Source organism: Protopterus annectens, chromosome 11.part0 (genome assembly GCF_019279795.1).
Source record: "Protopterus annectens isolate FY-2018-M chromosome 11.part0, PAN1.0, whole genome shotgun sequence".
NCBI lineage: Eukaryota > Metazoa > Chordata > Ceratodontiformes > Protopteridae > Protopterus > Protopterus annectens.
This window is the reverse complement of record NC_056745.1, coordinates 1125479481-1125506077: the sequence shown is the minus strand read 5'-3', so window position 1 is coordinate 1125506077 and position 26597 is coordinate 1125479481. Positions and strand designations below refer to the sequence as shown.

Genomic DNA, 26597 nt, shown 5'->3' with positions numbered 1-26597 from the left:
GGGGCTTGCCACAGGCTTCTACACTGCCTCAGCTTTATACTGGTGTTAGGTCCGGTGAAAATAAGGTATGTTTTTCAGTTAGTATTGTTGTGAGGTCATGAACACCTCCAGATCCATCACAGGAGATTGCAGGGGCTTCCAATGGGCTTCTGTTTTGTTAGTCCCAAGAGCCACTTAATGCCCAACACTAAGGGAAGCAAGCTTAAGAATGTGTGTGCAGGACTGCAAAAGGAGAAAGCACATCATATCCTTGTTTCTTTATCACATTTGCCCTAGAGGGTAGACTGGTATTAGCCAAAAATGTATTACTCCCCCACTTAGAATACAGATTGCCATAGTAACACTCCATTCTAGTACTAATACCCATGTACTTCAGTCTGCAGAAAACAAATCTGTTAATTCATTTTGCTAGCAGATTCTAGACTCCATCACTGTGAACTATTAATGAAATTTTACTAGCTGCCCATCATCACCAAAGTAATTCACTTGTTGGATACATCTTTGTTCAGAATCATCCATTTAGTTACTGCCCACTACTTCAAACAAAACTGTCCAATTAAATCTAGGTTCATAAGTTAGTGCTAGGCTAAATGTGCTTGCAGGTTGTTTAAAGCCTTGACAATTATCCCATTTGGTGCTTAAAATGAACCTATCTTGTTGGAGATTAGATTTAAAGTGCAATGTCTTTGATATCATTGCCCATCATGATCACGTGAATAACATGATTGTCACCCAGCAACAGCCAGCTAAACGGTATACATGCATTTAGCCGTCCGTTACCTTGTGGACATACTAAATTTAGAAAGCAGTGCAGCAGGTTCTCACATGTCCGAACTGGAGATAGTCGAAACACAAAATATCCCCCCCTTTTGACCCATGTTAGTGCTTGTTTAGGTGGTAGAGCAGTCAGAAATGTTGCATTCAGTGTCTCGTACGACATTCCGACCGTTCAGTTTAAAATTCGACATTCTGGTTCAGAAAAACTAACGTTCAGAGTTAGTTACATCGACTAAATGCATGTATTCCGACTAAACAGCCCTTCAGAGAGGCTTTACATATCCAACTTTCTTTGAAGAAGAGTTTTCCTCCTTTGGACCTTTAACTTCATGACCGATTACTCACCTATGCCTTGTTTGAACTTAACAATATCAGCTTTGTGACGTATGCCTCTTTTCTTGCTCACAAGATCCAAAAGCTTAAGGCTGTTGTTTTCAGACAGGCTTATCTGGTCTTTCACAAGGATTGGGTATCTCTTCGGATCAGTCCATTTCCTCTATAAAGTAGTGTTGATTGAAGTGTGATTCCAGATGTTAGACCTATTTATTCATCCCTGGTGTTATACATTTTTTTTCTGTGTCTGCTATCCTTGATATTGTTTTTATTTCCTAAAAGTCTTCCCATCAGTTCCCCACTGCAGAGAGCATTTAAAGTCAGAAATAACCAGTTATGGTGTTACGGTGCCAGTTGGTCTGTGAGAGAGTTCTTTGCAGTGGGTCTTTATGCTGCCCCCCCATTTCTTCAAACAGTGCCTCCATATTACAGCTGTGGATCAGGTTCTCTGTAATTCAGACAGATGTATATTTTGTATGCTCTCCTAGGTTGTCTGCTTCCTGTAATATGTGTTATACTTGTTTTGTGGATGAGGGTTTGAACTGAGTAGCACAGAGGTCGAGGTATGCTGTCCTTATCTGGCAGATGATGCTCAGGGGTCAAGGCTATTCTGATGTGGCAAGTGATGCACATGGGTTGGAGTATGCTATTCTGATCTGGCAGGTGATATCACAGCATGTTTATGTACATGTGCACACTCACACAGACTTGGGAGTAGTGATGAGAGAAAAGCAGCCAAGATGGTGAGGAATCACAAACAGTTAGTCACTGTTGAGAGCCTTCTTATAGACCAAAGGATATTCTGAATAGAAATTTCTTTTTTCTGGTGAAAAAATAGAAATAACAGTACGTTACATAGTAAGTACATCCCAAATCAATGCCTCAGATGTATTTATGGTCCGTTAAATTTTTCTTGTATGGGCATTGAATGTCTTTTCTGGTCTCATTTTCTATATTGTATGTGTCTTGGTGCTCCTGTTTCTTTTTGTGCGCCATTTCCGTTACACAACCAAACAGTGTCTGCGTAAAGTCATTGCTGGTTTTGCACTGGATCAGGCCTGAGCTGTTGCACACTAACCCAAATAAGGATAAAGGCACAGACTTTGTCTTTTCTTGATTTTTTACTTAATTTGCTTAATTGTATTGCTAGCTAGTTTAGTACAATGTAGTTCCATTTTAGATTGACTCACATCTCTCAAGCGTTTAGATTTTTCCTTCATATTTTTGGTCTGATCCTCATAAGAATTGTGTTTTTTGACAAATCACTGAGGACTGAAGTCGCTAATTAATATACATTTGAGTTTCATACTTCGTATACGTCAGAAAATGGATGCAAATACAAATTCTATTATTTTAGTAACTTTCAAAGTTTGAGTAATATTTAATATTAGTAGTAATTAATCCAACCAAATGCCCTGCTCTAACTAACATCCTTCCCCCATACACCCCAAATAGAACTCTCAGATCTGAACACCAAAACTTATTTACTGTCTACAAACCTAAACGTCCTGCTGGACAACTTCTCTCCTTCTCCTTAGATAAGAAATGGAACTCTCTCCCTTCCACACTAAGGACAATGTCACACACAAACTTCAAAACTCAGCTTTACATCTACCTCTCCTCCAAATGGAAATGTAACTGCATTCTCCCTACCTAGAACTCTTTAACAAAAGCCCCTGGAATGGTATCCTCTTGACTTCCTAAGCACCTTATAGCTGGCTATAACCTTCTATAGCTAATTCCCATACAATCTCTCACACTCTGTAAATATTGTAAATAGCTTTTGACTTTAACTGTGTGAATTTGTTAAAATGTATCTGCACTATATTTTTCCACTATGGGCAATATTGCTCACACTTTGTATTATTTGATATGTATTTGTACTTACTTTTATTTTTATTGGATTGCTATCTTTGCTGTAATCTGTTTCATGGAGCTTTTATCCTCTGGCCTCCACTGAAAACGGGCTCTCTGGGCCCAGTGGACTTCCCCAGTAATCAAACTGGAAGTAAGTAAATAAATAAAATTTAAGATCTGTCCCTATTATGGAGAGCTTTGTCTCCCAATTAGTTTAGGTTTTGTCCAGAATATTTATACAAAGAAGTGGTCAGGTATTTTGTTGCATTTATAAAGGTTTTATTTGACATAAGTGTGTATGATTTTTCTTTTTTTTTTGGAATCCACATGTACTTCTCACAATACTTAGTATTACAATGCTCATTTAATATTGTACTAAGGAATGTTTGTTTTGTCTTGTATGAAATTACATTTTATATTTAAAAATTGTTACCAGTGTTACCATAAATATGCTGTCAGAAAGGCCATTAAATTCAGTGAAAATGGTCATTAGCATTTTGTGACCTTTAATTTCAGAAATTTTTTGTAGTGTGACTAAAATTTCTAATTTTAATAATTTGAAAATGCTGATGTTTATATCATATTTTAGGCCTCCCTGAGCCCACTGAAGAAGATGAAAGTGAGGACAGAGATGCTCAGAGGCCACTGATGAGTGACACTGAAGAAGAGACAGAGGCTGAGGATGAAAAAAATTACTCTGTCCAAGTCTCTGATTCAGTGAAACGACTGCAACATCAACCCCAAGCTATAGGATTCTTTCAGGCTCTCTGCCTTCCTGGAGTTGTGCTGGTGAGTGTCTGCAGAAACATATACCTGCATGCATTTCTGTGGAGGTAAAATTGTAGAACCTTAAAAAAAGTTCTCTGCAATGACTCGTTTTTCAGTCATGATAGTATATTGCATTAGCTTGTTTAACTTCACCTCCACAATTTGCAGTTTTGTGCAGCCAAATGTATTTATGAACAAACACAAATTTGCACTGAACTCTTGACAGTTACTTTGACCATATTCCACCTATGAAATACTCTTTTCCATCCGTTTCAGAATGGAATTACAAATAGTGCATCTTGAAGGAATGCCCAGTTTTTAATAGGATGACTTACATCAATTCTGGTTATCATCAGAAGCACATAGAATGCTGTCTAATTATTTAGTTATTGATCAATGACATATAAATAGTATGGCCAAAACCTATGCAGATGCATGGAATCAGGAGTACCTGACAGGACAAAATCATCCTCAGCAAGGAAGAGTAAACCTGTCTGGTGGACATCTGCAATAAATAAATTATATAACAAAAATAAATAATTGCTGTCCAGAACCAAAAAGGAGGAGGTGCCCAACTAGAAGCATTGTCTCCTTAGTCTGAACAAGCAAATAAGAGCACTAGTGAAATCCTCTAAAGCCAGCTTCAAGTCCAAATTGGCCACATCTACTAGAGACCTACACATATGTCCATAATCTCAAAGGAAACACCCAGATCTGTTCAGAACTGGTGGTCAAGGACACCGCATAAAAAATAATGTAGGTATAGCCAACCTACTAGCTGACAGAGTCGGCAAAAATGTCACCCCTCTGCCCCCCCCCCCCATCAGTAAATCAGGACATCCCCAGTACCTGCCCCCCGGGCTGGGCAGTGACTACACCTGGTGAGAAGTTTATTAACAAATAGTAAATGGGAAAGATGTAAGGAGTGTGGTAATTTTAGCCATGCAAGTTGTTTAAAGGCCAGGCAGTGGTCGAATTTTATGTATATATTAGTGGCATATTTAGCTATTTTTATAGCATTGATGTAAGGAGCAGGATAGTCTGACTTGTAATTTGACTAGTACTGGGGAAGCGTAGAGAAGAGTTGGGAGTAAGAAAGCGGAAGCTAAATAATTGAAAAAAGGTTTGATCCATTACACTGCACCAAGTTTTAGGGTGTGATTTTTTTTTTTTTTTTTTTTTTTTTTTTTTTTTGGTATACTTTCCATATATGGATAGCAGATTTCAGGTTTTCATCAACACTGACTCATGGCAGCTTTGAATGGGATACCAGCTCAATCTGTGTGTGACTTAAGGAGGTTAGTATCAATAGAGATTTTACTCGGCATGTTGTTTTCGGGCACATAGTTTTAATTTTTTGGAGTTTAGAAACCATTGAGATCTAGAGATTCATGTTTTCATAGATGTAAAGGTTTTTTGTGTATTTTGCTATAGTTTGTGCTCGTGGCAGAGCATAGAAGAGTAGAGTCATCAGCACACTGCACAGTGATGGCATGCTTGCTGGCTTTATGGATGAAAATGCTGTAGAGAAGTGGGCCAAGGATGAAACCTTAAGGGTCACCAAATGGTACTGAGAGGAAGGATAGATATGTGGCACAGTGGCCTGGCCAAAAAACATCCTGTGTTGGAGATAAATTCATTCTGAGCAATGTTCTTCAAAGGAGCTGGGAGTTGATATGTTAGTCTAATATTTTTGATAAAGGAGATAGGATGACAGTGGGTCTGTAACGAGAGGTCAGCAGAACTCCTACCCTTGTGCAGTAGTAGAAAATAAGATTTCTTCCATAGAGGGGGGACATAGTTTTCTTTTATGGAGTGTTTTTTTACCAGTATGCAGATTAGGAATGCTAGAGGATCATTTTCAGTTTTCAGGAATTTGGAGGGGAGATTATCTGGGGCAAGAGTGGTGAATTGTAGCTGTGAAAGTAGTTTTATAGTGGAGGTGAAGACTGTCCTGAAAGTAAAGAAATGTATTAGGGGTGGGTTTTGACTGGGTTAGTAGTTGTAGCAGGAGTGGAATTTTGCATGAGAGATGTCACTCCCTGTATGAAATGCTGATTAAATTTAATAGCTATGTATTCTGCATCCTATCAAGAGAAGGGAAAGGTTGGCTGATGTGGCCTGGATGCAAAAGTTGGTTAGTAAGAAGGCCAGGACATTTTGGGGCTCTTTAGACTGGTGTTTTGATAATTTTGTAAAATAAGGTTTTTATCTTGTCTAATTTTTTGCTTTAAGTTTCTCAGCCAATTAAAATGTTGTAGATGTGACTTAGAATTAAGCCTTTTCCAGTATAACCAGTTCTTGTTAAGGAGGTTTGTTTTATTAGTCAGCCTGAACAGCCGTGGAGACTGGTCTGTATTGATTCTTTTTGTTTTGATAGGGGCATGGGTGTTCAAGGCATTGAGGAAGGTAGCAATAAACGTGGTTACTGCTTTTTTTAGAAGGGAGTTTGTGTGAAAGAATTTTAAGTTTGAGATTAAAGTTTCCTTATTGAAGCTGTAGTCGCCTTATTGAAGCAGTAGGTAACCTTTCTGTGGTCCAGGCAGCAATGATACTGTTTACTAGCTCCTTGGCCAGACAGGGACCCATACTGCTTCCTCACACCTGTGCTCTGCTGACTTAAGAGGAAAAGCCTGTAGTATGTCCCAGCTTGAAGAACTTGAACCTAGCAGCTTTAAGTAATTTCTGGCTAATCTCCCTCAGGAATATATTTTTGGCTGACATGTTGTTAATTCTGCCAGTGACAAGAACTATTCCCAGGAAATTATGTTTAGCTAATCAGCACAAGTTTTCACTTTGATGTGAATGTAGGAGCATCTCCCTAGCAATAGCCACAGAATCAGAGGTCCAGAAGTACCTAGCAGATGTAGCAGAGATAAGACAGAGCCTCTATGTTATTGCAGTGCAAAGGATTAAGACTTATAAGCAGCTAATGAGTTTCATCTTCTATACCAGGGTTTGAGCCCCTCAGACATCATTTATTCACCTTGTGACTGAGTAACTTCAGTCTTCTGGTCACCACTGAAAAGACACTTATGCCTACTGGTGTTACTCCAGCAATTTAATTTAGTTTAAACAAGTCACCATTGCTCTTCTTCAGGACCTATGATGATCTCCTTCCCGTGTTGGGGACAGTAACTTTTTGATTACTCTTCCCATAGATAAGGAGATATACTGCAGCAGGGACGTCTGTGATAAACATAGTACATTTGTGTGAGTATACTCACCAACTATATTCAAAGATATTTGAATAGGGTTACTGCTACAATATAGGCTTCCACCCACCTTCCCCTGCATCCTTTGGTTAGATTGGAGAGAGGATGGCAGGAAACAGTGTGCATCACAGCCTAAACCTGTACACTAGCTTGTGAGGGGAGTCCCCAGTCTGGAAACCTGTGTAGTAATGTTTTAGTCACTGTATCGTATAGAGGCCGGAGCAGAGAAAAGCTAGCATTTTATATTCCCAAGGGATTTAAGGGATTTACTGACTTGGGGCCAGGTTCCATTTGTCCTGTTAATGTTAACCTTAGGACAGAGATCACGTGCTGGTGACTCTCCATCTAAAAGAGAACTGAAAGTAGTGCTGCTGCTTTTCCTTTCAGCTGTGCATTGCCTGATGTCCCATCCTGGCAAGGGGGGGGGGGTGCTCTGCACTGAGAATGTCTGAAGGCTCTGAAAGTCCGAGTGGAAGTCAGACATATGCTAGCTCCCATGGTTAAGGAAAATATACTGCAGTGATTATCCTACATGAACATGTATGGTTGTAGAGAGTGTACTCACACAACATTTACATTACTTCATTTATGTGGAAACACTGGGACAGTGAGATATAATGTGGAGTAATTCATTCCTGCTTGCTTTATTGTATCCAGGGCTGTGAGTAGACTGTCGATGCTGATGAAGATGACCCAGGTAGCCCTGGATTAGTTTGCTGTACATCTGTGAAAGACTGATTTTTTTTGCTGCTTTGCTAAATGGGCTTCTTGATCATTGTAGCATGCCGGGGAAAGCCTCCCTGCTCCTTTTGTTCCACGTTGATCCAGTGTACCATTTCAGTCAGAACTTGTGGGACGTCAAGTCATGCGGTAAAAAGCTGTTAGGCAGATGGCACTGGATTAGGATGTTTCAGCCTTTTGTCAAACACCTAGTAAGCATAAATTAATTTGTTAGCTTTGATTTTGTAAGCCATCAATGTTTTAGTTGTGTAGTCATATTGCTCTTATGGCTTCCATTACTTTTTTCTCCATATCTAAATTTGTCCTTACTGCTGATGCACTGTTTCCTGCAGGAGCACATTTGACTTTTTAAATTCTTCTTTCTGTCTACCACTGATGGTTGTGTCAGGCAGTGTAAATAGAATTCATTTCTTCAAGGACAGATTTTCTGATTTTTGCCGTAAGCATCTGGGGTTACTCTTAACCCCTCCATGCTTTCCTTACTTGAGACAGTTAGTGAAAAAGCAGGCCACTAGAGTCTTCATCAGTATGTTTCAACATAAAGTCGCAGGGAAAATGAAAACTGTCCCCAGAGCTATGATAGTGACATCATGGGTAGCTGGTACATTGCCATACACTATACGTAACAACTGCCGTGAAATTAACGATAATATTGAGGATCAGCCAATAGGAAAAAACAGTTTAAGCCGCTGTTACTTTGAGCTTCTGACTCCCTCCTATCTAAATTCTTACTCAACTACATATGTGGTCAGTCTTTGGGATGACTGACTTTTTAATATTTATTTTACATTACTTGTAAAGCTGCAAAATTAGCTAAAGAGACTGCAGTAACACAACACGTTCCATATTTAAGTTTTGAAATAAAACAAAAAGTGAAATATACCCAACCAGACAAAAATATGAAAAAAAATTAGTTTGAAAGAGGTCAGAGTAAGTGGCCTGCGTTATAGCAAACATTGAGTTTACAGAGTCTAGTAACCAGGTTATCAGTATCATGTTAAAGATGCTTGACGGTATCAGGCTAAAACTGAAGGTATTTATAGGCTGGTACCCTTTCTACTGTTGAGTTGACATGCTTCCATAAACACCTACTTCAAGGATTGGCCTTCAGTGTACTAGTGATGTTAAAATGCATGTACCTGAACATCATCTCATTTATAGATAGCAATCTGTTACTGAACAGTTGACAGAATCCCAGCAAATTATGTTGCATCTTTGAGCGAATGATGATGTAGTATATAGAAGCTTTGGTGAAATGTGTAAAGCACATCCATTGTCAAAGAGAAAGAGACTGTGACTGCTAAAGGACCTCTCTCTGTATGACTTTTATTGTCTGCATGCTTTGTTTAACAGACAAATTTTATTCTTTGGGATCCTAGCTTATCCATCCATGCTCTAATCTGCTTATCCTGGTGAGGGTCATAGTCGTAGCAAGGTGAAAAGGATAGGCTACAACTTTTCTCTGTCAGTAGTCTGCAGTTCATCCTGTGAGATTTCCAAGTATTTCTAAGCATGCTGCGAAATGCAGTCCCTTAAGAGGATATCCTGTGTTTGCTCTGGGGTGGTCCTCCTAGTGACCATTCACAGTAGACCTCCCATGAGAAGCTTCCAGGGAGAATACTTTCAGTGTGACAAGGCCACCTCTGTCTACACCCCTCAGTTTGGAGGAGAAGATGGTTACTGTGAGGATGTTAATGGATTGCTGAACTGTTCACTGTACCACAGAGAGTGAGCCTGGCTACTCTGTGAAGGAACTTATTTTCTGCTACTTAGCTTCTTATATCCACCATCTCATCATCTTGGACTGTAGTCCAGGGCTTATGACAGTATGTGACATCCTATAGTATGTTGTTGGTACAAATCCTTGTGCGGGTTAGACTGATCTGAAAACTGAGTGTTTCATTCTCTCTTTACCACAGACCAGTACAGTGTCTGCAGTGCTAACATCACTGCACCATCTGCTGGTTAGTTTCTCATTACTTTCTTGACAGCACTCCTCTGCTAGTCAGTTTCCCAGTACTGCCAAAGCACCACTCTTCTGTTGGTTACTTTTCCAGTACTGCTACAACAGTACCCATTGGCTGGTTAGTCTCCCAGTACTGCCACAGCGCAATTGTCTGATGGTTAGTTTTCCAGTATTGCTACCACAGTACCCAACTGCTGTCACAACAGCACCTATTTGTTGGTTAATATTCCCATACTCTTTACCATTACTCTTGAGCAAGGTCCCAAGATATATAAACTTACATCTAAGGTAGCTGACTTCTTTACCTGCAGAGTGTAGTTCACTCTATTCATGGTGAGAATGGATGCTGATTTTCATCCCAACAGCTTCATACTTCTCAATGAACCTTTCTCCACTGCATGCTAGAGATCAGTCTTTTAAGGCGTAAGCCGGCAGTGTCTGCAAGGAACATAGTGGCAGCCCTCAGATCCTCAAACCGAATACCATTCAGAATTTAGTGGTGCTTTGACATCCTGACCATTTCCATCACAAACAAGAGGAGAGTCATGATGCACTTTGGGTGGAGTCTTCCACCCATCTTCATCATTTTCTGCTCAACATTGAAAAGATGAACACTGTTCACTGTCATAGAAGTTAAAGCCTTGAGTATGGTATAGGTAGTTTGGAATGGATTAGCAACTCAGGCTACTGAGAAGTGAGAAGTAGAATAGGTGTGCCCTTCTTGGAGGGAGGGACTGACCATGGTGCTGTAGGCAGGTCACTCAACCTGGTGGAGGTCATGACTTGTAGTAATTGCCATGCTGGGCATGCAGGATGGCCAAGGAGTTTGGGGCTACCCTTGAGCCCTGGTCAGAGATATTCTTACAGACTATACCTCATTGCTCAACCGGACTCTTAGTGTAATATTATTTTTCTTGGAAGTAGTGTCTAAGAAAATGCCCTGGCTTACAGGACAGCATATATAATGCTGCCAGCTAATAGTGCTGCTCTGAGTTTCTGTTCTCTTTTCTCATTCCACTGATGGCTGAAATAATCTCAGCCCTGGGTGGAGGTGGGGTTGTACAGGGGGGGGTGACGTTAGGGGATTAGGAACAGTGGTGAACAGTTGAATGTCAGCTGGAAGTATGCTGGGTACCAAAAAATTGTACAAGCACAACTCTTGTGTCAAATACAGGGCTTGAGTGGCATGCAGCAGCCTTGGGACTCCTTACTGTTGTAACTCTCTTCTCAGTACATTTGGGTGTTTGGAGACATATGCCTTCACCAGGTTCACTGAACACATCCGGAGGTAACTGATAAATTCTACAACTCCTGTAGTATTTGTGCAGGGACAAAGAGTTGATCCACTATTCTATGGCAAAGATGGAATCTACATTGTTCTTCCTGAATCAGAGGCTCAGCTATAGGATAGAGTCCCCTAGGTAGCACCCTGGTGTAGACTTTTCTAGGGAGGATGAGGACATGCTTTGTAATTAGAACATATTCTCCTGCCCCCTCCTCCGCACACTTTTAAAATGGAGAATACTACCCCAGTTTGGCAATCTGGAGTTACTGTCCCAATCTTCCACCTAACATTGAAAAGGTGTTCCAACATTGTCTAGAAATGTTGAAGGCAGTGGACAGAGATCTCTCAATGTTGTTTCAGTGGCGTTCTTCAGTTGCTGTCATGACCTTAAATCTGTCCATCTACTTCTACCACTGTTTCCTCAGTTGAGGATATGTCCACTGAATACAAGAATGTTTCAGTGGTCCTTTAACCTCTTGACATCTCTCAACCTCTTACTGCAAATAACCTGGACAAAGCCTGACAAAACGGATGGACAAATGCCCACAAAATAGTGAAATTTTAAATATTGCTATGTATGGATTTGAAGTCTGAAATTCAAATGTGTCATTTAGTGACTTCAGTCTTCAGATTATCCCAGTGATTTGTCAGAAAAACACAAATTTTATGAGGAGGAGACCAAAAATATGAGGTAAAAATATGGGCACACTGTAAAAATCTGGACAGTTGAGAGCTATGCTTGATGATGTATACAACTGAAGTCTGTTTATTCACCTTTGCTGTGAATGGCTGGGGCAGTGTTACCCCCCCCCCCCAAGTCACCAGATGATTTTCATGAGCCTCTGTGGCCATCTAGAAGTCATTCTCCATGGCCTCTCCACTTCTTCCCACACCTCTGCCTTTGCTTCTGTGAGTGTCACAGCTGCTGCCTTTCTAGCTTGTTGGTATCAGTCAGTCACATCTGGCGACAGTTGTGCTAATACTGCATGGAAGGCTACTTTCTTTAACCTGACTTCTGGCCTCCTAGCTAGTGTTCACCAATAAGTCCTAGGTTTAGGACCATGACAGGCACTGACCACATTTTGATCAAAGCTTCTTGCTTCTGCCACAGCTGCTTGGATCTTGAGCAGGGTTCATTCAGACTCCATGTCATTGACTTCCTCTGGTATTTGGGAGAAACATTTCTTGGTGGGGAGGGAGTTGAACTCTGCATGGAAACCAATTAGATATTTGCAAGATGCTGTTAAGAAACTGTAAGTTTTTACATCCGCCCAGTTAGTGCTTTGGTGCTATAAGTCATCTTACCACCAAATGGTGTCAGTTGACAGCTCAGCACTTCTCTTAACTGTAGTCATCATCAACCCCCTTTTTCCTATTTCCTACATGGGTTCTGAAGGTGTGCTAACTGTTGCCATCTCTGTTAATTCAGTGCCATTCTCATTCCTTCAACAGTCATGCCTGACTGTCGCAGGTCTTCTCTCACGCAAGCCGTCCATCTCTTTGCTGGATGCCCTTGTTTCCTTTTGTTTTCTTCCTGCCTGTCCCAAGTCATCTTCATCAAATTGTCTTCTACTTTTCAGCATGTATGCCCAAACCACTGTAATCTGTCTCTTTGACCTTCTCTGCAGTTGGAGCTACTTTAACTTCTGCTCTGATGTTCGTATTACTTTGTCTGTCTCACAGTGTGCATTCTTCCACCCATCTCAGGTACATCATCTCAGTCACCTCTAGCTTCTGCAACTGCTCCACCTTCGTTGCCCAGGTTTCTGTACCGTGAAGTAATACTGATTTCACCACTGTTTTGTATACCTTACTTTTTAGTTTCTTTGACATGCTTTTGTCATACATTACCCCTGAAAGTCTGTGCCAGCTGGCTGCAGCCCCACTGATTCTAGCTTTGAAACTCTTCATTGAGACTTCCCTTCTCCTGAACCACCCCTGCCAGATACTTAAAGCTGTTGGCCTATTCCACTATTTTCCCTTCTGTTGCAATCCTTTTCTCCAGACCACTGCACACCATTTGTTGCCATTACAACTGGCTTATCTGTACTGTTTCATCTCATGTGCCTTCAGTTTTGTATTCCATTCCCCTGTCTGTTGCTGAAGTTCTTGCTTAGCCTGTAATGCTACGTAATCTGCACACAGCAACTTTGTTGATCAGTCCCCCTGTCCTCTTTGCGAATTAACTCATCACCATTATGAGCAGCATTAGGCTTAGAGCTGATCCACTCCCCGTATACTCTTTCTACTTAGTCACATAGCCTGCACTAATTCTACAAATGTTTCTGGGTCTTCGAACCACTTCAAGAGTGTCCAAATCCACTTTCTTGGGGCCTTGTTTTATGCTTTCTCCAAGTCTAGGAATACCCAGTTGGACTTATTCCTCCTTTCTACCACCTTCTCAACTGTCTGTCTCACTGCAAACATCAGATCAGTTGTGCTGCAAACTGATCTGAATCTGAGCTTGTTTCCCTTTTTACTTTCTATTACTCTGTCTATTCATTTGTCAATCACCCTGTCTAGAACTTACATGCAGTGTGACAGGAGTTTGATACCTCTGTACTGCCCACAGTTGAGGATGTCTTCTTTGTGCTTGCACACTGGCACTATTATGCTTATTCTCCATTCATCTAGGATATGGCTTTCTCTCCATACTGTTATGAGTATCCTCAGGAGACTTTTATCCCGTATCTCGTACATCTTGATCATATCTGATGTGACCTCATCTGAGCATGCTTCTTTCCTTGACTTCATTTTCCTTAGTGCTGTTTTTACTTTTTTCTAGGGTGGGCTTCTCCTCTTTTTCATCATAGGTTGTGTCTGGGGCAGTACAACTTCTGTGGGATTTTCTTCATTCAGAAGCTGCTTGGAAGTATTCTTTCTATTTGCCTTTGATGTCCTGTGGACTTTTGAGCAGGTTGTTGCTGGCATCCCTTATGAAGGGTATCCGACTGTCTTCTTTTATCTTTGTGCCTTTACCTTGCAATCTGATGGCTTCTTTGTGCCATTTATTGAACCACCTTCCAGAAACTGGCATAGTGCTTCTGATGCCTCATTCTTTGCTATTGCAACTTCACTCTTAGCCAGCCAGTGTTCCTTCTTAGTCCTCCTTAGTCTGGTCCAAGGTGCTGTGGTGACAAGTACACTTTGAGCACTCTTTTATGTTCAGATATGGTGGTTGTTATGAGCAGTCTGTGGCTTTTAAAGAAATCCAAGCATTTCACCACACAGGTTTAGGTCGTACTAGACATTTGTCATAGTCTGTTCCCTCCAGTTATGTCCACCATTTCCCTATGTGAATGTTAGTCTCCCAGTAGAACTACAGAATCAATAGGCAGTACCCTCTCAAGCAGTGCACCTCTGATCTCTAGGAGGGCTGAATACTGTGAAGGTTTGTTTATTTATGCATTTAACTGGGTAGGTGTGCTGGTCTGAAGACCCCATTCAAGCATGACTACAGCCAAAAGGCAGAAGTAAGACAGCATGTTAAATTATGTTGAGGTAAAGAGTTAGTAGGTAAGACACAATACTAACACTGTGTTATACAATATGCAGAGATACAGAGAGGGAAAACAGCAGAATAGAATTAGGAAACAATATTTACCAGACGTTAAGGTGAAAAAATTGTACCCATATTAGGGGTGCACTAGTATATCAGTCAAATCATCTTCTTTTTCTTTCGGCTGTTCCCATTAGGGGTTGCCACAGTGGATCTTCTTTTTCCATTTCTTCCTGTAGTCTGCATCTTGCTCTTTCACACCAACCACCTGCATGCCCTCTCTCACCACATCCATAAACCTTATCTTAGGCCTTCCTCTTTTCCTCTTACCTGGCAGCTTCATCCTTAGCATCCTTTTCCTAATATACCTAGCATCCCTCCTCAGCACATGTCCACACCAACGCGATCTCGCCTCTCTGGCTTTGTCTCCAAACCGTCCAACCTGGGCTGACCCTCTAATATACTTATTCCTAATTCTGTCTACCCTCGTCACACCCAGTGCAAATCTTAACATATTTAACTCTGCCACATCCAGCTCCGACTCCTGCCTTTTTGTCAATGCCACCGTCTCCAACCCATATAACATAGCTGGTCTCACTACTCTCTTGTAGGTCTTCCCTTTCACTCTTACTGGTACTCTTCTGTCACAAATCACTCCTGACACTCTTCTCCATGCACTCCACCCTGCCTGTACTTTCTTTGTCACCTCTCTTCCACACTTGCCATTACTTTGAACTGTTGATCCCAAGTATTTAAACTCATCCACCTTCACCAACTGTACTCCCTGCATCCTCACCATTCCTCTATCCCCCCTTTCATTCACACACATATATTCTGTCTTAGTCCTTTCTGACCTTCATTCCTCTCCTCTCTAGAGCATATCTCCACCTCTCCAGGGTCTCCTCAACCTGTTCCCTACTCTTGTTACTTATCACAATGTCATCTGCAAACATCATAGTCCATAGGGACTCCTGTCTGATCTCGTCTGTTAACCTGTCCATCACCACTGTAAATAAGAAAGGGCTCAGAGCTGATCCTTGATGTAATCCCACCTCCACCTTAAACACATGTGTCACTCCCACTGCAGATTTCACTGCTGTCACATTACCCTTGTGCATATCCTGTACCACTCTTACATACTTCTCTGCCACTCCCGACTTCCTCATACAGTCCCACAACTACTCTCTAGGCACCCTGTCATATGCTTTCTCTAAGTCCGCAAAGGCACAATACAACTCCTCCTGACCTTCTCTGTACTTCTCCATCAACACTGTCAGAGCAAGCATCACATTTGTAGTGCTCTTTCCTGGCATGAAACCATACTGCTGATCACTAATCATCACCCTCCTTCTTAACCTAGCTTCTACTACTCTTTCCCATAATTTCATGCTGTGACTGATCAATGTTATCCCTCTGTAGTTACTACAGCTCTCTTCTCCACTCCTGAGGCATCCTCTCACTTTTCAGGATTTCAGATATGAAACAAAATTAATATATTTATATGAAATGTACACAAACAGCCAAAGCTTTCAGCTGACCTTATTGTTTACTGAAATAAACTCCCAATTATTTGGCATTCATCCTAAGCCTTGTGAATATCGTAATACCTGCCAAAGCCACTTCTGAAAGTTGCCTGTAGAGAAAGAGAGAGTATTTACCAAGAATTCTGGTCCCAGACCAGTGCTGTGCATAAAGGTGGGACAAGCAAGCTACATTTATCTGGTATATTTCCACAATCTATACAAGGTCCAACAATGAGGTTATGTAGTCCATCCTACTGCTTGCTGTGTCTTGGCTGGCATCAGACATGACTGCTACCCTTCACCTTGTAGGCTGCTCCACACCACTGTTTAGGCTAATCCTGGCTGGATGCTGAGGCTTACCTAGTCACCAGGCATTCACCGGTGAACACTATCACATGGCTTGGCTCTAGGGATGGGTCTCAGTATTGATCTTTTTAGTGAAGTTCTGTCATTCTTTAATTGAACTTTCATGGGGTATGTTGTGGATTGTTTGCCACACCTCTTTTCTTGCACTATTATGTCACTAATGACCTTACCAGAAACAAAGCTGCAGAAAACATGGCTGTCAGGATCACAGGGGCACACATGTACATAAACACATGCCTACCACCACCTCAGCAAGGTCACAGTCCTGGGGAAGACACCAGAGAAATGCCTTTTTTGACATCTCAGTTCTTTGCTTCTTATAGTTGATTGATAATCAAGCAAAGGATATTCAACTTAAAAGATTTGCTTTGTATTTTTCTGTGGGTTTTCACCAACAGCCCTTTTGTACAACTATGGTTTTTGATTTACTCACTTGTGTTTGCAAGGCTTGGGAGACATGTAATGTTTGTGCCAGTGACTACTTTCTGTATGTGCCAAACAGTAACTTCCTTAGGTTTATTTTCTTTGCATAATATTTTCTCTGCGTATATTTTTTGCGTCCAAATAGAGCTACAGTACAATTATTGTCCGATTCTTTTGAATGCATTAATTTTAAAGAGGAAGTTTCGTCATTAAATTTTATTCATGTGATGTATTGATACTGAGTTGTTTTATGTATTTGCTGTAACAGTCTAAAGAAATCTCAGGGGCAAAAGTACCAGCTTTTTTTTGTATATTTATTTATTTTATTTTGTATTTTTTGCTTACTGACACTACTTACTCATCACATCCAGCCCTTGCCATGTAACCCAGCTTGTGCATGTACTATTAGCTTTTGCTATGGGACTGAAAAAAAATAATTTCTACTGTTGTTACTGTGTTTGCTTCCTTTGATCACTTACTGTTCCTATTTAGGTACTATAAAGAACCTGACAATAATTGTACTGTAGCTGTATTTGGAATCAGGAATACCTGACAGGACCAAATCATCCTCTGCAAGGAAGAGTAAACCTGTCTGGTGGATATCTGCAATAAATAAACTCTGTAACAAAAGAAAAACAGTTGCTGTCCAGAACCAAGAAGGTGCAGGTGCCCAACTGGAAGCAATCTCTCCTTAGCATGAACAAGCAAATAAGAGCACTACTGAAGTCCTCCACCGCAAACTTCGAGTCCAGATTGGCCACATCTATTAGAGACGGTCATAAGGCCTTCTTCACATCTGTCCGCAGTCTCAAAGGAAGCACCCAGATGTTCAGAACTGGTGGTCAAGGACACCACATATACAAATGTCGTAGATATAGCAAACTTGCTGGCTGACAGATTCAGCAAAAATTTCACCTCTCTGTCCCCCCTTCATCAGTAAATCAGGACATTCCCAGTACCTGCCCCCTTCCCCTTATATCTAGGGATTAGGTCATTACTGCTCTCTCAAAGGGAAAAATACAGCCACCATGGGACCTGATAACATCCCAGACTGCATCCTACATGAACTCGAACAGAAACTTGCAGCACCATTTGGTGCCCTATTCAACCAAAGCCTGAGTACCGGCTTTGACCCAGCTGAGTGGAGGATAGCCACTGTCATCTCTCTTTACACAAAGGTGGAGCGTCCACCGATCCGGGAAATTATAGACCCATCAGCCTAATGGCCTTATCTGCAAGGCCATGGAATGGATTATCATGGACCTTATTAACAAGGACCTTGGCAACCTCCAAACACTCGATCACACACAGTTTAGCTTCGTCAAGGGGAGGTCATGTCCGTTAAATTTGGTCGACTTTTTTGAGACAGTCACCAAAGCCATGAACGAGGGGAAGACGGTGCACACTGCGTACCTTGACCTGGCCAAAGCCTTTGACACTATTCCCTACTTGGGTATAATAGATAAACTCTCTGAACTAGGCATCAGTCCATATGTTACCAGATGGGTAGCTAACTGGCTCACTAATAGAACCCACCTAGTCAAAATAGGGGAAGCCACCTCAAGCAGTAGACCGTATTGAGTGGAACACCCCAGGGTTTGGTCTTGGGGCCTCTGTTATTTGAGATGTACTTTTCTGAAGTGCAAGGCAAAACCAGTGTGCTATGGCTGACCAAGTTTGCAGTTGACTGCAAGCTGGGCTCTGTCGTCAATTAGTCCCAAATCGTCCCCTAGTGACGTGGACATCCACCAAGAGGGTCTTACCCAAACAAATGACTGGTGCCAGAAACATGGCCTCAAGCTGAGTACCAAAAAATACATCATCATTCCCTTTGGGGAAGAGTGACGTCCCCACAAATTATCACATTAAAAACAACGTCCTAAGCACGCAATCAGTTGTGAGGGATTTGGTAACCCAGATTGATAGCAACCTGACTTTGACTGCCATTTTTCTTCCATTGTACGGAAAACTTTCTACATGGCCCACCTCGTAAGCAAGGGTATCTCATCCAGGGAAAAGGAGGTCATAAGATCCCTGTATTCATCTCTTATAAGGCCCATTATTGAGTACAGCACCCCGTTCGGCATGTACCTCGCAAAGCACATGTAGCAGCAGGAGAGACCACAGAGGTTCTTCACCAGGAGAATCCAGAGCCTCAAAAGTCTACCATGCACAGATAGGCTAAAAGCCCTACTCAGTTTCCTACAGACTCCTCAGAGGTGACCTCTATGTGGCATACAAGGCAATCTCGGACCCCACCTTGATGGGACAACTGCATATCCTCAAGTCGAGCTCCACTCGAGTAATCCACATGGCGCAACCTCAGCCTGGTCTTGTACCATCAATAGGACTTGTTGACAGGACAGATTTGTGTCCCAGAGACTTCTCCCATCTGTGGAGTAGACTCCCTCTCCATGTCAAGCAGAGTACCTCTTTTCCCCTTTTTAAGAGCAACCTGGCTAGCTAGATGGGAAATAGAAAATACATCACTAGGATTCCACCCATGTCCTTGCTGGACAGGGGCATTGGGTGCTGAGTTGTCCAAATATGGGCCAAACTCTTGGCTAGGCTTATAAGGCCCTCATGGCCAATAGCCAAGTAACTTCCTATGATCCTACACACAGGTGTGGTGCATATAAGTGCTCTCATTATACAGTGATGCATTTACTGATATCAGCTGACTTTCCCAGTAGCTTCATCCACCTAGCCACGTACCTACCCTTCCAGTAGGCCCCTGTGAAGTGTCAGACAAACTGTGGTAACCCTTCCACCCCATTTCCCATCCCTTCCCATTTTAGACCAAAGGGATAACCTGACACTCACTTTCTCTACACACAGTACTTTGGCAGATTTCCAGGTTATATGATAATTCCTAAACATGGGTAATGGTATTGTAAGTAGATCAGTTATTCTCTGTTCTGCTGTAATAGACATTAACATTTAATACTTTTGCATTTTAGGACAGGCTTTCTATTCCAGCCACCAAAGTGACATAAGATTGTATACAATATAGCTCTTTTGTGTTAATTTGTTTGATAAAATCTAGGTTAGTGATGAGTGTGAAATGTAGTGTTTTCTAGGTACTGAATCTAGGAATGAAAGTAAATGGATATATTCAGATAATGCATGCCAAGTAGTGAAATTTCTGACTCTTAAGATGAGCAGTTTCTGTCTTAGGATTCTCTAGTTCTATGATTTTTACTTTGTAACCAAATGTTCTGTCTCGGTTATTCTGTCCTCAGAACGCCTTTTGCTATGAGGAAACCCATTTTTCTTGAATTCGTTCTTACGCTTTGGTATCTTGTTGCTTTTGTTTTTGAAGTACTCCCTGGCTTATGCATGCCTCAAACTGGTAAATTATTCTTTCTTCTTCTGGCTTCCATTCTACCTGAGCAACAACTTTCACTGGCAAGAGGCAGAAGCTGACCGTCTCTCCATCTGGTACGATGTTGGAGGAATTATAGGTAAGAGGTTTAATTATGCTATGATGCTGGATAAATCACACATGCATGGTAACTACCTGTAGATGTTAGAGGAGTTCCTCTGCAGTAAGTGATGACTAGAACTCATTAAAAGTTGAATGCATCTGCAGTAATATTACTAACCTCTATTATTTTAAATGATTTGAATAAAACAAGTGTTACTTTATTTAGTTAGACAAGAATTTCCTTACCATAGCACTTCATATTTAGCACTTCTATTATCTGCAGAGAAGTCTTGAGTTTTTCTTTCTATTTCCAGAGTATTAAGACTGGCCAACACTATGCTGAACACTACATTTTATGCTAATAGAATAAGACAAAGTATTGTAAAGACGTTGTATGGCAGAGAGAAGAATTTGACTTTTATTATGGGGCAGAATTTGTCAAAATGTAAATGTTTTGATCTCTTCTGAAGTGAGTTTCTGAAACAGGATGGAGTCAAAATTATTTAAAAAGAGCATTTTTACTCTGAAACATAATTCCATGAAAAAAAAAAAAAGACAAACTCACCACCGTAGCAGGTATAAGCAAGCAAAATCTGAGGGTAATGCTACTCGGTGCTATAAGTCTAAACCTCAAAATGAACTCACTCGAGGCACTCCTTAAAATGGAGAACATCGACATCTTGCAGCAATGGAGACCTGGTTCAAGGCTCCCGAGAGCACCCTTGCATTGCTAGGCTATAACTCATACCACACCTTTCGGCCACCTAACCTGGACTGAAACACTAAAGGAGGAGGCGTGTCCGTATTCATTAAGGATATCCCACCTCCAGGCTAGTTGCCCAACGTAATGCATCCGAAATTATCCAAGTGCAACTAACACTGGGCAAGACTGCAATCCAGGCTGTAGCTTGTTACAGATCCGCCGCCATGCTCCAGGATGCCCACTCCACGTTTCTTGATATATTGGGTAATATTAAGGTACAGCCCAGTATCCTAATAATGGGCAATTTCAACTGCTCCACCATTAACTGAGAAAGTACTTGTGTACTAACTCATTTGCTCAACACTTTCTGGAATTCATAAATTCCAACACCTGGGATCAGCTTGCCCATACCCCCACCAGGGGTGGCAGTATCCTGGACCTGGTCATTACCAATATGGGCAACCGATGATGTTATGTAGTCCTATCTTGCCTACATTCTTACCTGTGGGTTCGGAGCCGAATATCGGCTCCAACTCGGCCGATTTTACTAGCTCGAAATCTCTCATTGGCTGGGCTAAGCAGGTATCCCGTGGTGCACTGCTCCATATCCCCAGATCTCGTTTTCCGCTCGTGTAGCTCGGACTTGGTCTCACTTGGCTGTGGCTAAGTACCCTCTCTTTTCTTGTATTGAAGAAAGTTTTAATTGCTATCAACAGCTATTTTCATAGCTATTTTTTAAGTTGTCTAGAGTTGTCTAAATTTGTCTAATTTTGTCGAGTTTGGTGATTGTTGTGTGGTATCCCACTGACTGTTCCCTCGGGCAAGGCCCGTTTCAGTTAGAGGGCCTAGTTCTCCTCTATTTGCCTTTTGTGTCAGAACCGTCTAGACCGTTTAAGTTAGAGGTTTGGATGTTTCCTTCCTCCTTGTGTGCTTTGTTCAATCCCCTGTTGATGCCATGGTGGTGGCGGCAGCCACCCAGAAGGAAGTAGCAGAGTCTTCTTCATCCGTCCATCCTCCTAACAAGGAGTCTAGGACCATGGATCGGTACGGGAAGCATACTCTCTCATCAGCATCCTTTACCTTACAGTCGCTGAACTACCTGTCTCACTTCAGTCAGCTCCAGAGAGATCTCCTCAAAGAGTTAGGGAGGCACTCTTGTGGGTAACGTTCCTGAGGAGGTGGCTCAGACAGTTAACGCCCAGGTCTCTACCCACAACTCCATTGTTAACTCGTCCATGCGGCTCATTTTATATGCAGCCGAGGGAGCGAGTAGGGCAGCAAGCTCAGGGGTCGCCCTTAGAAGGCAAGCCTGGCTGTGCCTGTGTCACTTTGCGGAGGCCTTCGTCTTCCTTCACTGACGTCCCCTTTGATGGTTCCTCCTTGTTTGGGACCAAAGTGAAAGACACCCTCACCAGGTGCGAGCAAGAGGGAAAGACCTTGTCTGCCGTAGGGGTCCATCTTTCCCTTTCTTCTAAGCCTTATCCCAAGGCCCAGCGGGGGGGGGGGTGGTTCAAGAAATCACAGAGGTTTTTTCCTGCCGCACAAGGAGAACCCCCCCCCTCCAGATGCAGAGGAGGGGGGATATTCAGGGAGACGTCGCCCCAGAGGCAGAGGGGGCCCCCGCAATTCGGGAGACCACGATTCTTTTAGTGGCTCTCCGTACTCTCGTTCCTGAGGGTGTGCCCGGCTGTGCTTATCCGAAGCCAGTCGGGGGTCGAATTTCATTGTATCTGGAAGCCTGGGAAGGCATTAACCAGGACCGATGGGTATTACAGATCATTACCTGAGCTTATCTCATTCCACTCACATCGGACCCCCTGCCAAGCAGAAGAATCCCAGCCGCAGTCAAAGGGATCAAGCAGCAACAGAGATCTCACAGCTGCTAGAAAAAGGAGCCATCCAACGTGTCCCTTCAGACTAAATCGGATTAGGGACTTACTCAAGATTCTTTTTGATGCCGAAAAGAGCAGGGGACCTGAGATCCATACTGGATCTCAGCCAACTGAACAACTACGTACACAAGTCCAAGTTCCGTATGGTCACACTGCAATCGATTCTCCCATTGTTGGGAGAGGAGATGGATGTGCTCCATCGACCTCAAGGATGCTTACTACCATGTGAAAATGGACAGGGCATCCAGGAGTCACCTACGCTTCTGGCTGGGAGCCAGTCATTTCCAGTTCTGAGCCCTACCCTTTGGTCTCACCACAGCCCCCAGGGTGTTCACCAAGTGTATGGCGGTGGTGACAGCTCACTTGAGACGTCCGGGATTCCAAGTATTTCCGTATCTGGACGACTGGCTCCTTACAGCCCCCACCAGGTATCAACTACTTCACACCAGGGACGCTACCATCAATCTATGTCATCATCTAGGCATAACAATAAATTGGGAAAAATCTGCCTTATTGCCCTCGCAGCATGTCACCTTTATAGGAGCAGAATTAGACACTATTCCAATGCAAGCATTTTTACCGCAGGAAAGGATCAAAGCCTTACGACAACAGATATACAGGCTGATGCCCCTGAGACAAGCCCAGGCAAAATGGGTTCTCCAGCTCCTAGGGACCATGGTAGCAACAGTCATGTTGGTCCCTTTAGCGAGATTGCACATGAGAATTCTCCAATGGCTCCTCTTTGTTCAGTGGTCTTTCCAAAGACTTCCACTGTCTCATCCCATCTTGCTCACAGACAGATGCAAGCAGGACCTCGGTTGGTGGCTGTGCACCAGCAATTTGGACGGGGGAAGGCCCTTCGTTACACCCATCCCGGTCGGTGGCCATGGTGACCACGGACGCCTCCCAGATGGGGGGGGCATTATCTTGGCAGGACAGTCCAAGGCATGTGGCAAGAACACAAGATACATCTGCATATAAACGTACTAGAGATGAGAGCAGCGCTACTTGTGTTGCAAGCACTTCACAGTGTTCTCCCCCTAGGGACGGTTGCGATACACTCAGACAACATGTCAGTAGTGTGGTATCTAAACAAGCAAGGGGGAACCAGGTCTTACCCTCTGTGCAGAGAGGCCATGCGAGTGTGGCATTGGGTAGTAACTTCCCAATGGTTTCTAGTAGCAACGCACATTCTGGGGAAGTCCAACATGATTGTGGACAGACTAAGCAGAGCTACTCTGATGCCTTACGAGTGGTCCCTGAATCGCCTGGTTGCAGAGCGAATCTTCAGCAGGTGGGGTCAGCCTTGCTGCAACCTTTTTGCCAGCTCCCTCAATGCGAAATGCAGCAACTACTTCACGCTGATCCCCCCACAGGGGGAGTCACCCAGGGACGCTCTGGTTCACGATTGGCCCTCCAGTATGCTTTATGCTTTCCCTCCGTTTCCTTTGCTGTCAAAGGTAATTCAGAAAGCACAGTCCTTGGGAAGCAGAATCATTCTGATTGCTGCACACTGGCCTCGCCAAGTTTGGTTTCCCTTTCTTCAACAATTCATTGTGGACACTCCTTGGACTCTGGACCCTCAACCAGATTTACTGACACACATGTCGGGGCAGTTCCACCCCTCCCTGATGACCCTCCGGTTGACAGCCTGGCTACTCCAATTCCATTGTTAGTCAGATCTCATAATTTCTCACCAGAAGTGGTTCATACATTATTGTCCTCTCATAAACCATCCACTAGAAAGATTTATTCTAGCAAATGGAAAAGGTTCTCTATCTGGGCACATACCAGAGGCATTGATCCTTGCACAGCTCCAATCGCTTCAGTCCTGGAGTTTTTGTCTATGCTTTTCCATCAGGGTTCCGCATCAGCCACCATCAAAGTTCAATTAGCAGCGATCTCTAATTTCCATGTAGCGAATGAGCCTAGTCTCATGGCGCATAGATTATGCAAGGCGTTCCTGAAGGGTCCTCTGTTGCTCTGTCCCCCGGTATCCGAACCAGTCATGCACTGGGATCTCAATTTTGTTCTACAAGCTCTTACCTTACCACCTTTCGAGCCTGCAGCTACCTGCAAATTGAAATTCTTGACCTGGAAAACAGCCTTTTTAACAGCTATCACTTCAGCAAGGTGAGTTTCAGAGATTCAAGCCCTCTCTATCAAACCTCCATATTTAATCTTCCATAAAGACAGGGTCTCTCTTGGCCCAAACCCTTCGTTCCTACTTAAAGTGGCCTCCATGTCTAACCTAAATCAATCCATTGGGTTGCCTGTCTTCTTCCCTCACTTTTCTAACAAGACAGAATTCAGGTTTCACCAGCTGGATGTACACAGACAATTACGCTTCTATTTGCACCGAACAAAGGATATCCGGAAGTCTGACCAACTTTTTGTTTCCTTTTCGGAAAACAGAATGGGTTCACCGGTCTCCAGGGTCACCCTGTCTAGGTGGATATCTAGTTGTATCTCGTTCATCTATCAAGCAGGAGGTAAAGATCTGCCATTTCCGGTCAAGGCTCACTCTACTCGGGCGATGTCTACAGCCACAGCCTATCAAGCCAGATTGTCAATGGATGATATATGTGCTGCAGCTACTTGGGCTTCTTCTCACACATTTGTTTCTCATTACAAATAGGACTTGGTCTCCAGGGGCAGGTCTTCCTTTGGCTCCACAGTTCTCAGGAGTATTTTCCTATGAGCCACCCAGGATGTAGGTGCTAGGGACGCTGTCCCACGGGTAACAATGTAGGCGAGATAGGACTACATAACATCAAGAAGTTATATACTCACCATAACGTTCGATGTATGTAGTCCATCTCGCCTCACATTCTTACTTACCCTCCCACCTTCCCCCTTCCTGGAGGATTTGGAGGTTAGGTTGTTACCTGCAGAGTTCCCCTGTTTAGCTTATTCTTTACCTGGATGTGATGTGTGCATGGAGTATAAATGAGGTTCACAGCAAACTAGATCTGGGGATATGGAGCAGTGCACCATGGGATACCTGCTTAGCCCAGCCAATGAGAGATTTCGAGCTAGTAAAATTGGTCGAGTCGGAGCCGATATCCGGCTCCGAACCCACGGGTAAGAATGTGAGGCAAGATGGCCTACATACATTGAACGTTATGGTGAGTGCATAACTTCTTTTTCCACACCAGAGGTCAACTTTTTGCTGGTCAGATCCGACCACAAGTAATCACCCTAGAAATCAATATCCTGCCCCCACCCCCGCCATTAAGGAAACCACCGTAAAAAAAGTCTCCAAAGCCAACTTCATGCTTATTAAGACAGAAATGGCAAGCTTCCCAACACCATTACATACGGAAAATAGAGGTATGACTGCTGAATCCTGTACAAATGCACTGCATAAGCACATGCACGAGTGCATGGATCGTGCCATCCTCAACAGAACCAAGACTCTATCCTCCAAGAAAAGAAAGCCAATCTGGTGGTCCCCTGCCATAAACAAACTTTACAACAGAAGGAAGAAGCTGTTGCAAAAAAGAGTAAAATCCCCTGATTGCAGGAACTCCCTGTTAAGCCTTAATAAGAAGCTGAGATCCCTCATAAAATCCTCCAAAGCTAGTTACGAAAATAAAATTGCCACTGATTCTAAAGACAACCGTAAAGCATTCTACAGCTAAGTCAAGAATCTCAGAGGCGACACTCATATCTGCTCTGAGCTACAGCACAATGGCACTAGATATACAGAACCTACTGATATTGCCAACATCCTGGCAGATAAGTTCAGTGCAAACTCCACCCCCCCCCTCACCTCCCAAAGGGCCCTGTAATCACAGCTGCCCAAGTAAAGACTGCACT

General features: G+C 42.9%; 1 protein-coding gene across 1 annotated transcript in view; it reads left to right on the top strand.

Moving 5' to 3' along the window:
• SLC37A3 (solute carrier family 37 member 3) overlaps positions 1-26597 on the top strand; it is a 737607-nt gene that overhangs the window by 477111 nt on the left and 233899 nt on the right. The window contains exons 10-11 of the mRNA XM_044088481.1: positions 3557-3756; positions 20076-20217. Coding sequence (XP_043944416.1) covers positions 3557-3756; positions 20076-20217 — 342 coding nt within the window. The remainder of the gene's footprint in view (positions 1-3556; positions 3757-20075; positions 20218-26597) is intronic.